This window comes from Rattus norvegicus, chromosome 13 (assembly GCF_036323735.1).
Source record: "Rattus norvegicus strain BN/NHsdMcwi chromosome 13, GRCr8, whole genome shotgun sequence".
NCBI classification, from domain to species: Eukaryota; Metazoa; Chordata; class Mammalia; order Rodentia; family Muridae; genus Rattus; species Rattus norvegicus.
The window spans coordinates 49250362-49272812 of NC_086031.1; the positions used below are offsets into that span (position 1 = coordinate 49250362).

The 22451-nt window shown below is 48.4% G+C and overlaps 1 protein-coding gene across 2 annotated transcripts; it reads right to left on the bottom strand.

Moving 5' to 3' along the window:
• Positions 1–897: 897 nt before the first annotated feature.
• On the bottom strand, positions 898–21079 carry Rnpep (arginyl aminopeptidase). Of its 2 annotated transcripts, XM_063272636.1 has the most exons (12): positions 20985–21079; positions 18812–19532; positions 14870–15010; positions 13797–13945; positions 10503–10619; positions 9654–9889; positions 6575–6688; positions 5672–5784; positions 5389–5497; positions 3675–3899; positions 2208–2350; positions 898–1291 (listed from the first exon to the last, which is right to left on the bottom strand). In XM_063272636.1, the coding sequence occupies exons 2-12, from the start codon at positions 19256–19258 to the stop codon at positions 1133–1135; spliced, it is 1953 nt and encodes a 650-aa protein (XP_063128706.1). In that variant the 5' UTR covers positions 19259–19532; positions 20985–21079; the 3' UTR covers positions 898–1132. The 2 variants fall into 2 exon arrangements, with proteins under 2 accessions (XP_063128706.1, NP_112359.2); NM_031097.2 differs by lacking the exon at positions 20985–21079 and having other exon boundaries at positions 18812–19269.
• Positions 21080–22451: the final 1372 nt, after the last annotated feature.

Below are 22451 nucleotides of genomic sequence, written 5' to 3' on the forward strand. Positions count from 1 at the left end.
TTTCAAGATAGCCAGGGCTACGCGGAGAACCCCATCTCAAAAAGCAAACGAAATATCGACAGGTCTCAGGACTGACAGGATAGACGTGAAGGGGAGGGAAAGAAGGGGCCACTGGACAGTCCTGAGAGAGCTCAGCGGCCACATCAGCTGTAAATGTCAGCTCCCCTCCCTTGCGCTTCTGGGCCCTAGAATCTTTTAGCTCACAGCTGCCTCTGCTGGTGAGGCCGAGGCCTCGTCCCACCTCCCACCTGGCTTTGTCAGGGGGAACCTCAGATTTTCCTCCACCTTTGTGTAAGGAAGGCAGAGTCACAGGTGACGCCTGGGGGAGGCCAGCTCAAAGTTCCCCGTGTTTAGAGAAGGCAACTTAAACCTATCTTAGCACTCTCTCTCACACTTCCATTCTCAAACCAAGATGCTAACTGCTTCCGCCTCTATGTAGGACCAGGAAATCAGTTACAGTCACTCACCAGACCCTGCCAGTCCCAACCCATTATAATAGTAGTGGGGATCTGGGACAGGGAAGGCAGAAGGATCACCACAGGTTTGAGGCTGGTCCACATAGTGAATTCCAGGCCAGAAAGGACAGCACAATGAGTATCACAAAACACACAACCCCAGGGCTGGGGAGATGGCTTAGTGGGTACGGACACTTGTCGCTAAGCCTGTCAAGTGGTAAGTGTCCGTACCCACTAAGCCTGGTGACCCAAGCTTAACCTCTGGAACCCATTTGGTGGTATAAGAGAAGCAACTTCCACAAGTTATCCTGTGTCCTCCACATACGTGTGTATCACGGCACACACACACACACACACACACACACACACACACACACACACCCCATTTCTCAAACATAAATAAAAATAAGTGAGTCAGTCTATAAAACTCCAACTCATCTACTTCTTGCTTAAAAACATTTATTCGAAGAGAAAAAGAATGACATTTTATGCTCTGCAGCCTGGTCTAAGGGGAGCATGGGAGGCCCTTTTAGGACTCTCAGGACTCTCTAGACCAGAAGCTGCCACCACGGCAGAGACCCAAACCCAGAGAACAGAAACTCCGGGACGCTGACTTGAGAACATGAATTTGGGAAGGAACAATTCTTCAGAAAGGCAGGGACCACCCAGGTGAGCCTCTAACTGCCCTTGGGCTCCAGGATCTGCTGGACATAGTTGACCACGTTACTGTGGAGCTGGGAAGCGGTGGCTGCAAAGGTCTCCTTGGCGAGGGTCCGGGCCATCTCGCTGCCACCCATCATGGCATGGTACAGTGGCAGAGTGTACTTCTGCTTTCCCTGTAAGAAACACAGACACCTGTCCTCAGTAGCGTGCCCAGTGGGTCTGCTCAGTCCACCCCCTCCAACAGCAGCCATGGTCTGAGGACAAAAGAGGTGTGGGGGTCAGAGCAGGGGAATGAAGTGCTTCTGGTGAGAAGTACTGATTTTGGCATCTTCTAGGGGGTTGAGGGCGATCCTGGGGAAATAAAGTTCAGCATGAACCCCAAAGCATGGTAACGAGGGGCCATATACAAGTACAAGCAAATGACAGGTTGACATGATGGGACTACAAACTTTTGGAAAGTTGGAGGCAGTTAATCACCAAAGCAATGAAAGCCAAAGCCCAGGGCCATGTAAGGTCCATCTGTAGTCAAGCCAACAAAACCCCCAGGAGTCAAATTCACATCACTGAGCTCCAGAGGCTTGGCAACCAGCCAGAGGGTTCAGAGGACCTCCACACAGACCCCACGACAGAAGAAGCCATCTGGGCGTTGCTTCGGATCCACTCAGTCCCATCTTGCTCTGGAGTTGGGGATGCTCAGTTTATGGGAGAGCCTTCTGCCCTCATGGGTTACTCTCATGGAAGTCTGCTGGTGCTAGAACTCCTCCAGGGAACGGGGACCTGGCCCTTCACTGACCTCCTTTGTTCTTTGGCACGACCAGTCCCATTGCCCTCTTCCCAGTTTCCGGTTAGCTCTAAGGAGCTTCATCCCCTTAGACTTCACCAGCCAATCTCCACAAAGCTCCCTAAACCTGCAAACTTCTCTTCCCACAGGACGAAGCTTCGGGGAGTTACACCAGCATGTCGTGAGCAGAGGGTCACTTCGCCTGAAGCGCAGACCCACAAGGCTCTCCTGGCCCCACACACAGGAAGACCTCGGGGATGATAACGGAGGTCACAGCCTGTGAGGGGACCAGAGATGCAACTACCCACCTGACTCTGCAGGAAGTCCTTCACTTTCCAGAACTCTTCTTGGTGGTCATTCTTAAGGATGATTTGGCCCCATCTTAGCCGTAACTCAGCATTCTGAGCATTGGAAATCTTTGGGTATGTCTCCCCAAGTTTTTTCACGTTCCCTAGAAAAGATGAAGTGACAGGCTATTGGTGACCAGATAAGGCTCATTCTCAGGGGGCCGCTGAGTGTCTGTCCTCATTCCCTCCAAAAGCACTGGCGAGAACCTCCAGGCGCTTCCCTTACCATTCATTCATTGTCCCCATCCATTCTGCTCTTGTATCAGCACGATGATGCTGTAGTACCAGGTCCACCTTAATTCTAAGGCTCTCCCATAAAATGCCCTTAATTTTACTCCAGAGACTTTTCCTCATGTTCCCCCCTACCATTATTCTAATAAACGTGGACCCAGTTTTGAAATCCAAACATGTTCAGTTACTTATTCTCAGTATGAAAACTCCTATGTCCAGAGAGGTGACGACTATTTCTGACTGGACACCAGCAAAGCATCAGTGGGTCTGACAACGGAGCTGGGGAGATGGTTCAGTGGCTGGGAGCACTTGCTGCTTTTCCAGGGGACCTCAGCTCAGTTCCTAGCATTCACATCAGATGGTTTTCAACCACCTGTAACCCCAACTCTAGGGGATTTAACACCCTCTTCTGGCTTCCGTGGGCACCCATACACACGGGACAGACATACAAGCATACTTCAATAAATCTTTAAAATAACTTTTGGGGCTGGAGAGAAGGCTCAGCGGTTAAGAGCACTGACTGCTCTTCCAGAGGTCCTGAGTTCAATTCCCAGCAACCACGTGGTGGCTCACAACCATCTGTAGTGGATTCCAATGCCCAATTCTGGTGTGTCTGAAGACAGCTACAGTGTACTCATATAAATAAAATAAATCTTTAAAAAAATAGAAAATTGGTTGGGGATTTAGCTCAGTGGTAGAGCGCTTGCCTAGCAAGCACAAGGCCCTGGGTTCGGTCCCCAGCTCTGAAAAAAAGAAAAAAAAAAATAGAAAATTTAAAAAAACCTTTTAAATAAAAAAGTTTGGGTGACTAGGTTCAGATCTTAGCCCGACCGTTTAGTAGTTGTTTCAGTTACTGGTGCCGTCCTGATATAATCTCTGTTACCTGGGGATTAAGATCATGCTATCCCGTCACAGAGTAATCATGGGGATTAAATGGCCTAACAGAAACAGTTTGCAGAGGGCCCTGCAGACCAGGGCTCTGATGACTGCCAGACTTTACTATTTGATCTCTGTGACACTTGCGTGTGTGACCTTCACCGCTCTGATGGCATAGTCTTGTGAAGTATCAGCCTTTCTTCTACCCTGGAGTCACTTAGAGGCCAAGTCACTTCTGAGTGTCCTCTGACCTCTGACACGAAGGTGTGCACCCAAGCAGCCCGGACGCACGGTGACAAGGAGGTGACCCACTGTGTTTACCAGGAGGGAGAGGAGACTTCTGCAGGATCTTATCTAGGAAGTAGACAAGCTGGTAGGTCTTCCAGGTAGAGATGGCCACAGCCTCGATGGCTTGCATGTCTGGCTCTGAGGCCGCCCACAGCTCCGCCAGCTCTTCAGCTGGCTTCATGAGTGAGTCCCCAGGGGAGAGGTCGGGGAGGTAGGGGGGCCAGCCAGGGGTGTTCAGCCATCGGTTGAACTCAAAACCTCATAGGTAAAAGAGAAGAGGACACTGTCAGGACCCTCCCACAGGTCAACATGTCCAGTTTCCTGAGCTTGCAAGTCCCATTTCCCCAGCTTCGAGGTCCTGGCTAGGGTGGCATCCTGGAGACGCTCACAGTGAGACTGGACAGTGCCTGTTTCTACTATGAGACTGGTTTTTGCTTTAAAATTCACACCTTGTCATCAGGTGGCAGACACAGGTATGGCTAAGCTCAACCCTGTTCCCCAAATCCTAATGGCATGGTGGGTAAGCACCAGGGACCCAAGCCTGTGCTGCCTAGCTGCCCACCGTAGCTCTTCCATAAGGCTCTGGAAGGCTGTGAGCATATTACTTTTTACCTCTTGGCGCCTCAGTTGTTTGTAAAACGGGGGTGCTAGGCCCTACCTTAGTTGACAGTTGTGGAGATTAAATGAGCAAATACACATTAAAAGCTTAGCGTACTGCCTGGTGCATAGTAAGCACTCAGTAATTATTAACTATTATTCCTTAGTCTCATGACCTTGAAATCCAGGCCTCCAACCAACTGCAGGACAAGGTGCTACCAAGCCGAAACTGACTTCACCAAACCAACCAGAGTGATTCAGAGTTCACATCCCGACGAGGGGTGTGTCTAACTAAGGCACTGTCTGAGCCACGTAGGGGACGTCTGTCTTCTCTGCTCTATGAGGAAGTAGCGCCTCCCTGTGCTGACATCACAGTGGTGGCCAGGATGTCCTTTTGCTCACAGCACCCAACAGACCTCACTGTGAGCTCAGGGCAGAGGTGATGGCCCTTTGCTGTCCTGCTTCTAATCTGGGCGACAGAGGTCACAGCAACCCTCTGAGAAGAGTCAAGAAGTTGGTCTGTCTCTGGGTCTCTGTCCTGAGACAAGGTCTCACGCAGCGCACGTACACTGGCCTTGAACTCACTGGAACTGAGGGTGGCTCCTCAACCTGATCCTCTTGTCCCCACCTCCCCAAGAGCTGCGGTTACAGTCACGCTCGAAGTTTTTTATTTTGTTTGTTTTGACTTGAATGCACCATATAACCCAGGTTGGTCTTAAAGATATGGTTATTGGCTGCCTCAGGCTCCAAAGTGCTTAAGTTCAACTTAAGAGATTTTTTTTCATTTGCTTTTATGTTTTTTTATTTTTTTGGGGGGGCGCGTCAAACCAGGTTCTCATATATGACAAGCAAGCGTTCTACCAACTAAACTACACTGCCAATCCAGGAAGTTGAAGTCTGTCTGTCTGTCTGTCCCTCTCTCTCTCTTTCTCCCTCCCTCCCTTCCTCCCCAGATTGAGTCCAGGGTCTTGTACACACTAGACATAGCCTGGCCCATGGAACTCCACCCCGGCCACCCCAGTCTTTCTACGGAACAGGGCCCGGGTCCTGGGCTGGCTCTCCAAATGGCAATTCACCAGGAATCTATGATGCCATGTTTTCCTGTCTTCTCTGAGTTCTTGGAAGCTAGCAGTCCAGTTTCTCTGCTTACCTGGGATGGAATCCACTCCCTTCTTCTTCAGCTCAGGGAAATACTCCAGGTAGAATTCCAGAAAGTCTTCAGCCAAGATACTTTGGAACTTAAACTCATCTACATAGGCCTGTGAGGAGGGAGGTGGTTGTGTCTCTGGCCACCCTGAGGAGCAGAGCCCCCACCATCTCTCAGGCCCTCTCTGACCCCTTACCTCTTTCGGTGGTCCCCCCTACCCTAGCATTCTGACCCAGCTGCTTTACCTGCTCCTTGTCCTTCTCCCCACTTGGAGAGTTGACTGTACCTTGAGAAACTTGTCAAACTGTTCCTGATCACCCACCAGATGGGCCAGGTATGAGACAAAGCAGTAACCTTTCTCGTAGGGGGTTTCATTGTAGGTGTCATCTGGGTCAACACCTGGAGAGGACAGAGCAGACAGGACTGAGTGGAGGCACCTTCTCTGCCTTCAGATTACAGACTGACTGCTGGGCGTTCAGACTACACCTTCCCTGGTATAGCCAAGGTTTCTAGGCCACCGATGGTCCCTCTCATGGCACGTCAAAGGTGATAGCAGAGGGTGGGAAACTACAGATCTAAGGCAGGGTCAGGGAGGCCAGTGGTTCAAAGGGGCTAGCACATTTCTTTGGGTGGGGCCTTAACTTACTCTTAGGGCTAAAAAAGCTCAGACTTTTAAGTCCTGTTGGTCACCATCTACACAGTCAACCTCCCAGGTGTTTTTACAACTGTCCTGGACTTAAGCTAATCCCCAATGTACAAGAAGTTCACTTTACAGTCAGTGGCACCAGAGGACACACGCTTCAGTTGCACAAAGGGGTTTTAGGTTAGTCACACGTGAAACTAAAGAAGAATGCTAGAAAGCAGGAAGTCTGGAGCTGACAGGTGCGTGACCTTGGGCAAGTCACTGCATTTGCCTTGTTCTGTAACTGGAGGCTAACACACTTTACAAGCTGCACTTCTGGGACAACGGTAAAAAGGAACGGGAGAGTGCCTGTACAAAGCAACGGCCAAGTCACTAAGAACTTAGTGGCCGAAATGGTTGTGTTCAGTCGGCCTACAGAACGGGAGATGACCAGAGCACTCTAGTGGCCTCTTATTCAAAGAAAGCATTCTGACACAAGGCTCGGACTAACTTGGGGGCTCCAAGCATAATTTACTGGAGGGGGGAAGACAGAGGAGCCTTCTGGACCTGGTTCAATCTTCACCCGAAGCTTGTTGAGTGGGTTTTCCTCTCCAGACACATCCATGTGCTGCCGTAGCAGAGCCCTCCCCGTTGCGGCCTCCAAGCAAGTGTAAGCAGCTCCTGGTCCAAAACAAACACAAACCCCAAGTTCAACACATCCATGTCCTCCCCAACAGAGGAGCTGTGCTGTCCCCTTGTGGTCTGAGGCTCAACAGCATTACCTCCCAGAGTGACACAGAACATGACTCATCCTCTCCCTAGCTCTGATTCTCTGAGATATAGAGGTTTGGTTAACCTGGCATGTGGGTCTCTTCCATAAAGGCTAGAGGAACCTTCCCTTGTCAACAGGAATGGATATATTTTCATTTTTAGGTAATAACTTGGTCTCTTTGAAACTTAAAATAGTTTTCCTCTGATGATCCTGTTGTACAAAAGAAACCATCACCTTCAAAAACGTCAAGCATCTAGCCTGGGCATGGCAGCACAGGCCTTTACTTATCCAGCTCCAGGGTCCCTGTGAGTTTAAAGTCAGTCTGGTCCACATAGGGAATTCCAGGCCTCTACATAGTGAGACCTTGCCTCAAAAATAGAAAAAAGGAAAAAAATTAACTGTCTTTTAAATTTCCTCCTGGCTTTAAAAACAGTACCTTGGGAGCTGGTGGCGTGCTTCAGTGGGTAAAGGAGGCTGCCACCAAGCCCTCATACCTCCAACCAAGATTATTAGAAAAGGAGAGAAGCCATTCCAGAAAACTGTCCTTTGACTTTCCTACAAACACTGGGGTATGCACACACACTTCGATTCCAGCGCTCACTGCATGTTCTGACTCTGAGCCTCCCTTGGCCTCAGTTTTTTCTTCTGAACAATGGGAAAATAAAAATGTACTATGGGATTCTCGTGTTTTAGCTCTGCTAAGCTAAACTCACTATGTAGTCCAGGCTAGCCCTGAAGTCAGTTCAGGCACCATGGCCAACCTACTTTTTTGGTTTTGTTGTTGTTACTGTTTTTCCTTTGTGTGTGTGTGTGTGTGTGTGTGTGTGTGTGTGTGTGTGTGTGTGTTTCAAGTGGGAGGACAGTGAGTGAGAGGAACTGAGAAGAAAAAAATGTGTAGCCTAGGCTGGCCTTGAACTCATAATCCTCCTGCCTCTGCCTCCCTCAGCAAATACTACGGAAGTGTGCTACCACAACTGGTTGTTTTTCCTTTTTAGGACAGCATCCTATATGACCCTGGCTGGATTCACACTCAAACTTGTGACCTTCCTTCTTTAGTCCCCCAGTGCTAAGGACTCACAACTGTGAGTCACCATGCCCTGTTTGCCATAGGATTCTTTATGGCTGATTAAGAGATTCACAAACAAAATCTTGCTCTGTGTACTTTGAGTAAGAGTACAGCACTGGTCAAACTTTTGGGGAAGTAAAGGACAGCACACACTGAAAGTCTTTACCCTGTTCAGACCTAGAGGTGATGTTTCTTTTTGTTTGTTTGGAACTCTTGCTCTGTAGACCAGGCTAGCCCCGAACTCACAGGCATCAGTCTTCCTCTGCCTCCTGGGTGCTGGGATCAAAGCTGTGTGCCACAACCGCCAGGGGGAGAGGCTATGTTTCTAACAGTCTTCCTTACTGAAATCTTCCGAGGTATGCACTGACAGGTGTGCATATAAAAATGGTTGTCGACATATTTCTTTTTTCTTTTGAGACAGGGTCTCCTGTAGCTTAGGCTGGCCTCACTAGCCTTGGCCTTCTGAGCATGAGGGTTATGGGCATGCACCATTGTGCCCAGATTTATGTCTGCAAGAGCACCCGGAGACTCATGCATGTTAGGCAAGGACTCAACCACTGAGCTAGTGAACTTTATCAATGTCCACACCCCGTGCCCTGGCCCTCAGTACTGAGGATCAAACTCCAGGCCTTATGCATGCCAGGCAATCACTCTACCAAATGGGCTACGTTACCAGCCCAAACCCTAGTGAAGGTCAAATGTAGTGAAAAGTTGTTTTTTGTTTTGTTTTGTTTTGTTTTTTCTTTTCTATTTTTCGGAGCTGGGGTCTGAACCCAGGGCCTTGCGCTTACTAGGCAGGCGCTCTACCACTGAGCTAAATCCCCAACCCCTAGTGAAAAGTTTTTAAACTCTTTTTTTTTTTCTTTAATGCTTTGAATTATTTCTAAGAATTAAATTTTTTTTAAACATTATTCTCAAGCTAGTTTAAAACCATTGATGTGAGCAAGGAATAAGATAGCATATGACTTTAATCCCGGTACTCAGGAGGCAGAGGCAGGCGCATCTCTGGTCTATACAGTCAGTTCCCGGCTAGCCAGGGACGCACAGTAAGACCCTGTCTCAAAATAAAAATAAACCAAGCCTATAGACCTTTGATCTTTCATACTCACGTACAGAAATCGAGCCTTTAGGAGGTAGAGGCAGGAGGGAGGAGTCTGACCTGGTTTATTAGGGAGTCCAGACCAGAAGAGCCTACATAGCAAGAACTTGCCGGAACCCTGCCCTTCAGTACTGGAGGTTGGACCCAGGAAAGCTCTTTGCCAACTGAACAGATGGACTGTAATCCTCAGCCCAAGACCTGTCTCAAAACAGCCCCAAAGTGCTGGGCACGGGGGCTGCACAGCTTCTACCCCAGAACCCAAAGGGCAAAGGCAGGCAGACTGGTGATCTGTGTGACGTCAAGGCCAGCCTGGTCTACACACAGTAGCTTCTAGGGCAGCCTTCTGTGAGGTTTGTCTCAAGCAACACAAAAACGAGCAATATAAACAAAAAAATTAAAAGGGGTTGGAGAGATGCCTCAGAGGTTAAGAGCTCTGACTGCTCTTCCAGAGGACCTGGCTTCAATTCCAGCAACCACATGGTGGCTCACAGCACCTGTGACTCCTGTCCCAGGGGATCCGATGTCCTCTTCTGACCTCCATAAGGACCAGGCACACGTATGTTGAACATGCATGCATGCAGGCAGAGCGATCACACAATGAAAGTGAACAACGAAAAAGCCACAGTCTTCTGCGTAAGTCCCACTTCCCTTCACATCCACCCACACAGTGGGACCACAGGAGCAGGGGCTTGGAAGGATGGCTCCTTACCGAACAGGATGGTGGAGATCCTCCTCTGGGCATACATGGTGAAGCCTTCATTGAGCCAGAATTCCCCCCAGTTGGCATTGGTGACCAGGTTCCCAAACCAACTGTGGGAGATCTCGTGGATGATGACGTCGGCTAAGGAGCGGTCCCCTGCTAGCAGGCACGGGGTGACAAAGGTCAGGCAGGGATTCTCCATTCCTCCAAACGGGAAAGATGGTGGCATAAAGAGTAAATCATATCTGCCAAGAAACTGAAGTCAGGGGAGGCCCTGACTCTTCAGAGCAGACCTCACTTCCCCATCCTCCTCAGACCCAGAGCTGCAGCCACTAAACACACAGGCCTTGCTGAAAATGAAGCTTGGGCCTTGGGGTGCCTCCCTGGGAAGCACCCCTGCCTTCATGCTCGCTCATTCTCTGCAAGGCAGTGGAGCCCTGCTTTGCTCTCCTCCCAAACCAGCTGTGAGCATGCTCTCAGTGCCGTCACAACTACCACCCCAGAGGCCAGCTTCAGGTCATAAAGACCAGCCTGAGTCTCCAAGCCTGCAGCTTGAAGACTTTATAAAGTAACTTCCCACACAGAGGAAAGGCATGCTCACAAGGCCCTGGGCTTTCTCCACTCTCCCCACCTCTCTAGCCTGGCAGTGCGTTTTAATGACTTCAAAAACCGTTCCTCCCAGATCCCTTTAGCAGCCTCAAGGAGCCTGGCTCACCCCTTCCTCTTTGCTTCCTCCTCTCCTGCATTTCTGGGATGAGGAAGCCTTGCTCTAGGAGACAGAGGAAGGGAGAGAGCCCCAGGAGTGTGGAGAAACAGCTACTCGCTTTCACGAAACACATCCATTAATTGATACCACACCTTCCCCAAACATAGGGTCCGAAAAGCTTCTCTCCTGTTGCCAGAAATTCTTCTATGACCCCATTGTATTCCTCCTTGGCGGCTTCAATCAGGCAGGGCTCTGCCCACACCCGGCTCCTAAGCACAGAGAGGCAGAAGAGTGCTCAGACTGCTTCGGCCATGTGAACCACAAGTAGAACACTAGCCTTGGTCCCATATTTGAGCCAATGCGATGTGGCCATGTGGCCAGCCACTCATGCAGGAGAGACAAGATCAGACCCTTTGCTCAGCCCCAAGAGGCTGCCCGTCACACCTGGGTATGAGAACCCAAGATTGCCTTAGGGAGGGGCCACACACACACACACACACACACACACACAAATGTGCATGTAATTATGTAATTTTAGAAATTTAAAAAATGGTCTAGAACAAACAGAAACAAGCCTGTGTATAAATAAAACTGGTGTGGCAAAACAGGTGTGTTTACAGGTGTTCAATGTATGGTCCCTTCAACTTTTTATAATTTGATTTTCTTCAGAAAAATTAAGAAATAGTGAACAAGGTGGCACACATCTATAATACCAGCATTAAAATTTTTTATTCTGGGGGTTGGGGATTTAGCTCAGTGGTAGAGCACTTGCCTAGCAAGCGCAAGGCCCTGGGTTCGGTCCCCAGCTCCGAAAAAAAAAAATTTTTTTAATTCTGTTTATTTATGTGAATGCATGATGTGCATGTGAAAACATGCACGGCACAATGTGTGTATGTGGAGGAGTCTAGTTTCACTGTGTATGATTCACTTTGATTGTCAGGCTTGGTGGCAAGTACTTTACCCAGTGAGCTGCCTTACTGGCCCTTATAATCCCAGCATTTGGAAGGCTGAGGCGTGAGGATTGAGAGTTGGAGGCCATTCTGGGCTCCACAGGAAGACCCTGTCTCAACCAACCAACCAACCAAAGAATAAAGACGGGAAATCAGAAGTGAAGAGAGAGAAACACCACCACCACCAGGAAGATATGGTCAAACAAAGTCAAAGCTGAGAGAGTCAGGATTCGGCCAAGGCCACGGACTCCAGGGATGAGCTGATACCGAGATTAGGGACTCCTGAAGCCAAGGCCTGCACCTGGGGTTTGCATAACTAGTTTATGTCATAGCTGGTCATCCCCAAGAGGATACAAATATTATCGACCTCACTGAGTCTGGGGAACGATTGGGAGGGATCATATACAAAAAACGGTCACTGGGTTCCACCCCTTGCCTTCTACCCAGTATGCTCTTGTGGTACCAGGACCTGGGATAGGAGGAACATTGTGCCAGAAACCTCGTGTGTTTAACGTACAGCACAAGGGATGTCCACCTGATGGGGGATAAAGAAGTCATCATCACTACTTTACTTCTTTTTGTTTTGTTGTTTTTGACACAGGGTTTTGTGTAACCCAGGTTGCCCTTCACCTCGCTGTGTAGCTGAGGAGGACCTTTAACTTGGGAATCCTCCTGCCTCCACTTTGTAAGTGCTGAGATTACAGCACTGTGCCACCACCCTTGGCTTATGCATCGCACAACCAGGGCTAACTAGTGCGTGCAAGGCAAGCATTTTATCAACTGAGCTACACCCCCCAAACCATCGTCAGCACCAGTTAAATGGACCACGTGACCGTGTTTGACATGCTTTTGAGTCAATTTCTTATGCAGGGTTCAAAAGAATATTTTACGGTATGCTTTCTGTCATGTGACATGGATTCTGACATCTTCCCACCGCCCTTATGACTAATTCATCCGCTGTCTTGTTTCATTTGAAGGTAAGGTCTCATTTTGTAGTTCTGGCTGGCCTCGAACTCACAGAGATGCTATTCATCTGTTCAGAGTGCTGAGATCCAAGGTGTACACCACCACACAGTCTGACTCACACTTTTATAAATAGAACGTTCGTTGGGACAAACACATCCTCAAACCACTGGTCTTTCCTTATCTTGCAGAGGAAAAGTCCTCTGGTGGCAAAGACGACCTCCCCGTCTAGGAATATGATAAGACCTTGTCTTTCGAGATTGGCATGGTTGTGTGGAGGATACAGCTCAGGGTAAGAGCGCCTGACTAGCATGCTTAAGGTCCTGGGTTTGACCCCAAGCACATCAAAGTAACAACAACCAGGGCTAGCGCTGCTGTAAATGTGTGTGCTGGAGGCAGGTCAACGGACGCCTGCTTATTATGCTACCTGACACCTAGGAGCTAACTTAACTCATGATTCCACTAGTTCTGCAGAGCCCTGCTGTACAACTTGAGCTAAGGAACAAACAAGAAAGGCAGCAAAGAGGCCTGTACGGTGCAATCCAAGCTTTGATCCTTCCACAGCAAGATTAAGCTGCAGAGAGAAATGATATGATGATCTGAAAAAAAATCTATTCTTCTGGTTTTAGATAGGATTATTTATTCTATACAGCCCCCCTGGCTGACTTTGAACTTGAGACTTTCTCTCTCAGCATCCCTAGTAGCTGGGGTTGCAGATATGTGCCCCTGTGCCCAGCTCGTGGCCGACATCCTTGTCTCAACAAACTGTACGAAATACCCTTTTGCCTCCACTGAGTCCATCTAGCATCTTGACAGTCTATGTCTAGATTGAGGGATCTGCAGCGGACAGAGAGGATTGTCTTTCTCCCCTTAGAAGGATGCAATAAGGGCTGGAGAGATGGCTCAGCGGTTAAGAGCACCTGACTGCTCTTCCAGAGGTCCTGAGGTCCTGAGTTCAATTCCCAGCAACCACATGGTGGCTCACAACCATCTGTAAAGAGATCCGATGCCCTCTTCTGGTGTGTCTGAAGACAGCTACAGTGTATTTACATATAATAAATAAATAAATCTTTAAAAAAAAAAAAAAGAAGGATGCAATAAGATGCAAGTTGTTAATTTGCAGAACTCAGCGCTAGAGGAAACGGGTTTGGGCACAGAGGTATATACGGTGGCTAGAAGAAACTTAGTACTTAGTTACTAATCGAGATCAATCTTCTAGAACTTCCACCTGAGCGCCAATATCATGTGATTGAGCGGCTGCCTTCACCCACGAGACTCCACCTCAGCTCCAGCAGCTGCTGCTGTGCCAGCAGGACTGGGGGTCTCACCGCTTAGACACGGAAGAAAGGAAAAAGGAGGGGTAGGGAGGAGGAGGAGAGAAAAGCTAGAACCTCTAACAACCTACTTAGCACCTGAAGACAGCGGACACGGGATCCCACACCGCCCCAGGAGCCATTTTATCAGGACCACTGGGCCAGAGCGGCCCCCACCTCTGGGAGGGGGGGGGTCAATCCAACCTTGCCTGTTTCTTACCTGGGTCCAACCTCAGCTGAAGCCAGATCTCCAATGGCCAAAGCTATCAGATAGGAGGGGATGGGCTGGTTCATCTGGAAGAAGAACTTATTTGGTCCTCTCCTCTCCCATGTGCTTGCACTCATCACAGCTGTGAAGCCATCTGGAACCTGGCAACAGAGAAGATGTAGGATACCTCACCCGGGGGGAAAGCTTCGCCCGGAAAGCCTTCTTTGCATGTTTGTCTATTGCTTTGTTCTTTCTGAGGCCAAGTGTTTCTATGCAGCCCTGACTAGTCTGGACCTTGCTGTGCACACCAGGCTGACCTGGAACTCTGGATGGTCCCCCTGCCTCTTTCTGGCTGCTTGAGTTACAAAACCATGCCCAGCAAAGAGGCCTCCTTTGTCTAACCTGAAGGATAGTATGATCAGAAACCCAAACAGTGACAGTGGTGACTCACTCAGTCCATCCTGGAGAACATGAAGACTTCAAAAGCTTACACTGATGGGATTTGAACTGCGTAAAATTTCTGTCAATGGACGAGGCCTGATAGCACATGCCTTTAACACCAGCAGCTCAGGATCTCTGAGCATCTGCGGTCAGCCTGCTCTACACCTCGAGTTCCAGGCTAGCCAGGGCTACACGGTTCTTAAGAACCGTGTCTCAAATATCCGAAATGGGAAGCTTTACACGGAAAGACTTCAGAGATTCCACTGGATGGATGTAGTAAGTTGCCAGTCAAAATGGGACCTGATGGGTCCGAAGTTACATTCTGTCCCTATCTTTCTCTTAGACAGGGTTGGCATTGAACTCATGATTCTTGTGATTTTGCCTCCTAAGCTGAGATTATAGACCTGTACTATTGTGCCTGGCCTGTCTTTTTTTTTTTTTTTTAACATTAAAGAAACATTTATTTTAATATGATTTAATTATATGTAGGGATGTGTGTGTGTGTGTGTATATATAAATGAGGGTGAACATGAAGTGCTAGGCCTCCTGGACAAAGGTGTAAACCTCCTGATGTGGGTGCTAAGAGCTAAATTAGAGCTCATTCACAACCTCCAGAGCAAACATACTGAATTAAGTCACCTCACCTCAACAAGAGCCGAATACGTGCATTTCACGGCTGGGGTGTCGAAGCAAGGGAAAAAGGCTCGGTTTAAGACTGCCTGACCCTGGGTATACACAAAGGGTTTCTTCTTTCCTGCTGTCTGCTCAGGAGCTAACCAGCAAACCTAAGAGAGAACAGAGAGGCAGTTCAGAACAGACGGATCACGAATGGAGAAGAAAAGGAGCTGGCTGACACAACAGGACATTTCATAATCACTAAGACCTCCCAGCCGGCCAATCTATCCCTGACCGTCCTGTCTGAGTGTGTGTTTAATCTACTCTGGAATAGGCCATGGTCTCAGGCCCGAGTCACAGGGCAGACACTGCATTCCCACTGGATCCCATGGGTAGTTCAGGAATCCTATCAGAGCCTCAGACTGAGATCCGGTCCTCCCCTGCGTCCTTCTAGCTGAAGCAGTTTCCCATCTAACCAGAGTAAGATGTTGCTTGCTTGTTTGTTTTGACAGGGTCTTAATGTAGCACATGCCCGGCCCAGGTTTAATTTTACTCATGAATACTCATGAGGTGGTTAGCTCATTCCTGTATGCAGTCAGGTGACTCCTGTTCTCTCCCATGTCTGGGTATGGCATTTCTTCCAGTAATCCTTTAGAAAAGCAGGGCGACAGAGACCTTGTATTGATAGAGGGATGGTGAGATGTCTGATGCACTTCGTTTCTGGTAAACCGGAACAAACTATCTGCAGTGCAAGGATGTTTAGTCACAGGCCGGCTTTCGACCACCAGTTGTTCCCAAGACACAACTGTAGTCTTCTCAGTTACTCCAGACCTCCTTTCTGAGTGCCCAGGGTTATGACCGACGTTGTAGTTGTCTATCAGTAAGAAAGTCAAGGCTTTATCACGAAAAGTGACCTATCTTACTTCTGCCCATAGCAAAAGGAAGCCATACACAACATAGGTAAAACTGTTTATGTGTGTTTGAATGAATGTTTGCCCATTTAAAACTGAAGGATGGATTACACTATCCCAGGAACGTTTCCTAGGTGAACTAAAGGTGTCTGATCAGACCTTTAAGGGCAAGCAAGAGTCAGATGTTGGAAGGAAAGGCAGAGGCCTGGATGCAGGTTCTGGAACTGCGCAGGCCCTGGGTAGACTGGTTGGTAGGAGGCAGGCCTGAGCAGGCAGAAGGGCTTTGAAAACAAGGGTCTAAGACACTTCAAAGATGCATAAGGAAGCCACACTGGATGTTGAGTATTTCTTTGCCTGCTTTTGCTCAAGTAAAATAAATGTAACTAGTCTTCCAATAAATACAGGGTAGTGTGGAAGAGAGGAAGTGACACACGAGAGAGCTGAGGAATACTAATGTAGTGGGACCAGTGAGGTAGACCCCCGACATTCAGATGACACAGTGTTGTTACTACACAGACTCAATACTGTGTGATACCAGTGGCGCTTCATCTCTGGATTTCCCCGCCACAATGTACAATTCCAGTCTAATCATCTAGTCCTGGAGGAAAAAAATCTGAAAACTGTCAGTAGAAGACAGCTCTATAACATACCTGAGCAGCACTCCCCCAAACTGTTAAGATCATAAAAAAACAAGAAAGCCTGACAAACTCAAAGATGGGCAGCTGCACAGCCAGCTACAATGGGCTGCTCTGGCTGGGCTCATGAATCCGAAAAGGAAGTAGGTAAGAAACTAAGATCTGGGTAAAGCCTACAGAGACTTGCTAGTACTGACGGTTGGTGTGTGCTGGTGCTGACTGGTCAGATGCTAATAGGGAAATGGAAATTGTGGGAGACACTTGAGCAGCTGTGTACCATTTGCCCAGTGTGCTGTTAATCTGCTGTACTGGCTGGTTTCGTGTGTCAACTTGACACAAGCTGGAGTTATCACAGAGAAAGGAGCCTCAGTTGAGGAAATGCCTTCATGAGACCCAGCTTAAGGCATTTTCTCAACTAGTGATCAAGGCGGGAGGACCCAGCCCATTGTGGGTGGTGCCGTCCCTAGACTGGTAGTCTTGGGTTCTATAAGAGAGCAAATTGAGCAAGCCAGGGGAAACAAACCAGTAAGTAACATCCCTCCATGGTTTCTGCATCAGCTCCTTCTTCCTGACCTGCTTGAGTTCCAGTCCTGACTTCCTTTGTGATAAACAGCAATGTGTAAGTATAAGCTAAATAAACCCTCTCCTCCCCAACTTGCTTCTTGGTCATGATGTTTGTACAGGAACAAAAACCCTAAGACATCTGCCTTCGGATGTTATTTTGAATTTGCAGTCCTCATGCCTCAGCTTCCAAAGTACTGGGACTCCTGGCAATGTACCATCCATCATGCCTGGCGGGTATCGGAGCTTATAGATAGAAAGTTCACCGAATTGTATCAAGTGCCCTGCGCATCTTAGGACAATAACTGACTCTGCTGTTTGACTTAAAGATGGAGAAATAATGAACAGAGTTTCCTAAGACACAAGGCACTTGACAAAATTCGGTGAACTTTCTATATAAAAGTACCTGATACCAGCCAGGCATCATGGCACCTTGCCAGAAGTCCCCAGTACTCAGGAAGCAGAGGCAGGAGGACAGCAAATTCAAAATGGATTCCGCTGTTAACTTTGCCACCTTTCGAGTGCGCAGATTTAGGGAGGGTTTAGTTTTCCAATCCTGTTTAATTTCTAGCTCCCGTTGAAAATTAGGACTCAAGATATAGCACAAAAAGCAAAAATGTGGGGTTGGGGATTTAGCTCAGTGGTAGAGCGTTTGCCTAGCAAGCACAAGGCCCTGGGTTCGGTCCCCAGCTCCGAAAAAAAAAAAAAAAAAAAAAGGGGGCTGGAGAGATGGCTCAGCGGTTAAGAGCACCCTACTGCTCTTCCAGAGGTCATGAGTTCAAATCCCAGCAACCACATGGTGGCTCACAACCATCTGTAAAGAGATCTGATGCCCTCTTCTGGTGTGTCTGAAGACAGCTACAGTGTACTTATATATATAATAAATGAATAAATCTTTTAAAAAAAAAAAAAAAAGCAAAAATGTTTCCCAATGTTATGCTTCCCTCCTGGCACCAAAGGGAACTTGACTTTGCCTTTGGTGCTAGGTTAAACCGCGGTGCTTTAGCCTTTCAGTTTCCCTAACAAGTTCCATCTCAAGGCTCATTTACTCCTCCAATCAAAGGAGGAAGTCAAGTGCTCTTTGGGTCAGTAAAGGGGAACTGTTAGCTGGATAGGCAAACTCAATTGTCTGCAAACAGCTTTGGTGAGCCTTGTAACCCAGCCTAAGGCTGTCACTCTTACAGATGTCCGCTACATAGTTACCTTAACTTCCAATGTTTGTTCTCTGAAAACCTTAAAACTTGAAAACCAACCAACAGTTACTGAGAAGACCAAATTATTATAAAGCCTAGAGTACTCATTACACATTCTCGTTCTTGCTCGGATTCTTTTAAGTCAAATACAGGATTTCAAAGGAGGAAACAAAAATGATTATTTAGGCTTCACGGGCTGTTTAAACCTGTGCAACCAAAAGGGCGTGCTTGCTTTCACAAGAAAGGATCCTGTCAGCAACCAGCTAATTAATCAACACTGTCCAGACTTCAAGGATTATAAAACAAAACAAAAAGCAAAGTTTGCGTATCCCGTTTCTCATCCTGAAAAGACACACAGGATAGCGGACGAGTTGATCTAACACGTGGATGACAGAAACAATGCGGGGCAATCTAAAGCAAATAATCCGGACAGAGGCCAGGGAGGCAGGAAGGAGCGGCAGGAGGAACACAGCACGGCTGGAGAGGTTCGAGCCCAGGAATGGGGAATAGGGAGCCAGAATTCAGAGCCGGCTGCTGGGGAGGGGAGTCTGCGCCCAGGGATGTCCCGTGGAAGCTGCAGGACCAGGTTTCCTGCTCTCTGGCTCTGGAGCGGCAGGCTGGCCAAGGGGGCTGGGAAAGGCCGGTGGCCCCGGCGCACGGCGCGCACTCACCCCTGGTCCCTCTCCGACGCGGTAGGTGAGCTCCAGCCGGAAGCGCTCGGCGGCACAGCAGGGCTTCGGAAAGACCACGCACAGGGCCTGGCCATAGTGCGAGAAGGGCTGTGTGTGGAAAGGCACGGGCTCCGTGAGCTGCTGCTGGTCTCCGGGCTGCCCCCGCAGCAGGGTCGCCGCCATCACCTCCAGGCAACTGTGCGAATCGAGCCGCAGCTCCGAGGCGCCCTCCGGCAGCAAGCAGCGCAGTTCCAGCGTCGCCTTGCCGTTCAGTCCGCGGCTCCCCGGACCCGGGCCCGGAGGCCCGAACTCGGCCCGCAGGTCCAGGTGCAGGTGCAGGATCTCGAAGGCGCGGAAACTGGAGGCCGAGGCCACGTCCACGGCTTGTGCCGAGTGAAGTGGCCGCCGGGCCGCGCTGTGGCAGCTGCTGGGTCCGCTGCTCTCCATGGCTCTTAGAGCGGTTGCTCACCCGCCAGGAAGGCCGGTCGCTCCTCGGGTCCTGGCAGGCTCCGCCTCGAGGCGACGCGCCACCATGCGCCCCGCCCCCGAGGAATGCAAGCGGCCACCGCTCCTAATCCCCTGGGGTTGTCTCCTCCCTTGTGGCGTGCAACCCTTCTTCAAGCTTCACACAGGTTCCCCCTCCCCCACCCCCTGCTGTGGTAGATCGCCCATCAGTCGAGGTCAGCCTTACGGATTCCCCATCCTCTAAGCAGTCAGCAGGCTGCAAGGAGAACAGAACCTGGATGAAAGGGTTCTGGAAGGACCTTTTTTATTATACTTTTGTGTCAGGACCAGAGACATTTTGTTGTTCTGTCGTTATATATCTATAGGTTCCCACCCAGCTTAAATTTAGTTGTTTCTATTTAAAAAAAAAAATGTGGATGGGTGTTCTCCAGCGTGTATGGATGCCCAGTGGCCGCAGATGCCAGAAGAAGAGAGTCAGAGTCTGACACTGGAGTTTCAGACCTTATAAGTTGTCATTTGGGTGCTGGGAACCAAACCAGGCCCTCTAGAAGAGCAGCAAAGTATTCTCAACCGCTGGGCCATCTCTCTACCCTAAAGTTTATATTTCTAAATGAGTTCATTAAGACTGGGCTAGTTAAGCTCACTAGTTTTTGAAATCATGTAACTTTTTTTTTTATTATGTTACTATGTAGCCCAGGGTAGTCTCAAACTAGCCGTCCTCCATCAGCATGAGGAAGATTACACCCCTCCTAGATAATATTTATCAACGCTGGGGATCAAATCCAGGGTCTTACATACCCTAGGCAAGCACTCTGCCATTGAGCCACACCCTCATCCCTGCACTAAAATGCTTTGCGGCCCATGGCGTGTTCTTATTTCCCTTCCATGGCTCAGTTTGACTAGACACACCTCTACATTTTGTTTCTTTTCTGTGCCGGTGCCTTGCAGTGGCCACAGATGAAGACGTTAAATGTAGCCACTTCCTAGGGATGGAAACTTTTCAGTCCTAAAGAAGAGAGGTCATGCAACTTAGGTAGCTCAGAACGTGACAGGGTTCACAAGGTTACAGAAATAGGAACCAGGCAGGGAGAGGACACTCTTTCCTGTGGAGCTATGGGTAAGTTTGTTCGGTGGTCTGCAGTACCCCTAGCCATAGTGAACAGATGTTCGTTCATGTCTTTGGAGGATAACAACGCTTAGAATGTAGTATGTCTCTATCCAAAGATGAAATTTCCCCCAGGAACTGGGATGGAACCCACACACTCACTCATGCTAGGCAAATGATTTACCACTGAACTATAACCCAGGCCCTCTCCCTCTTCTCACCAATGCAGGCCTGACTGGCCTAGACTTGCAGCCTCAAACTCAGAGATCTATTTATCTCTGCCTCCTGACTGCTGTGATTAAAGTCTTAACTCATCATACGTGGACCTGGCTTTTTTTCTTTCTTTTTTTTTTTTTAAGATTTATTCATTTATTATATACAAGTACACTGTAGCTGTCTTCAGACACACCAGAAGAAGGCATCAGATCTCTTTACAGATGGTTGTGAGCCACCATGTGGTTGCTGGGAATTGAACTCAGGACCTCTGGAAGAGCAGTCGGGGCTCTCAACCACTGAGCCATCTCTCAAGCCCTGGCTTTTTTTCTTAATGCAGTAAAAATCATAGAACCAGGGACGTTCCCGTAACATGCTATGTAAGCTTACCAAGAAGCTGGCGCTGGAAACTTGACCTCTCCACTTCAAACCCAAACTTGTTTAAGATGTCCTCCGAATTCCCCATCCTGGGTCAGGCTGCCACAGCCCCACCTTCATCCCCCATTATATAAAGGGGAGAAAGAAAACAGTAAGCTGCTAAAGTTATTAAAAACACTGAGTTCCCGAACAGCTTGAAAGTAAGTTTCTTCCTATGGAAGTTACTATTGTTTATTCCATGGGATAAAAATTCCCGGGGTAGGGTGGGGTAGCTTTTCCATAAAAAGCTGTTAGACCGGGAATTCCAGCTGACCTCTGAGTTTCCCAGTCAGTTCCTGATGGATGTCTCTAAGCCCTCATTTGATGCTATCTTTGGTTCTGATTCCACTGCTCCAGTCACCTCTGCTGGCTTTGATCTGATGATTTGCTGTGTGTCTGCTCCTGTCTATCCGCTACTTGCTATTGGTTCCTTTACTTTGCTTGCTACGTGTCTAATAAACTCACTCATCTGAAACTGAGAGAAAGTCCACATGATTCTCCAGACTGTACAGAACAGGGCGCCTAGATGATAGAATCTGTATTTATTTTCCAGTAAAAAGCAGATACTGGTTGTGCAGGTTGGTTCAGGAAACAAACAAAATGATCCTAGAGCAGTGGTTCTCAGCCTGTGGGTAGTGATTCCTTTTGTGGGGAGCGGGACCCTTTACAGGGATTGCACATCAGAGACCCTGCACATTAGCATTCAAAGCAGTAGCAAAATTACAGTTACAAAGTAGCAATGAAATACTCTTCTGGTTAGGGAGGGTCACCCCAACATGAGGAACTATCTTAAGTGGTTGCAGGGCTAGGAAAGTTGAGAAACACTGTCTTAGAGCATCTCCTGACTGAAAAGTAAGGAAGCTAGAAACCAAACTAATAACAATAGGTGACGGTTGGTGAGGTGGTGTGAATAAAAATGGCCCCTATAGGCTCATATACTTGGATGCTTAATCACCAGAGAATGGAACTCTTTGAAAGCATCAGAGAGATTAGGGGGTGTGACCTTGTAGGAGAAAGTGTGTCAAAAACTGGGGGTTGGGCTCTGAGATTTCAAAGTGGTCATGATGTCTGCTCACAGCAATGGAAACCCAAAGACAGACACCATGTGCACACCCCGTGCCTTCAGAGGCAGCTGGAAGACTGTCGTTCTCAGGGAACTAGGAAAAGCTCTTTTCCACAATGGATAGAGCCTGGGCAAAAGGAGGAGACTCCTCACAGTGACACACTTCCTCCAACAAGACCTCACCTCCTAACAGTGCCACTCCCTGTGGGCCAAGTACATTCAAACAACCATGTACTTCCATCCAGGCAAAATACTCATACATAGAAATTAAGAGTAAGCCTTTTAAAAAATAATGATTTAAATTTATCTTATGTGCATTCTTTTGCCTGCATATATTTTTATGAGATCTTGGAATTGTGAGCTGCTATGTGGGTGCT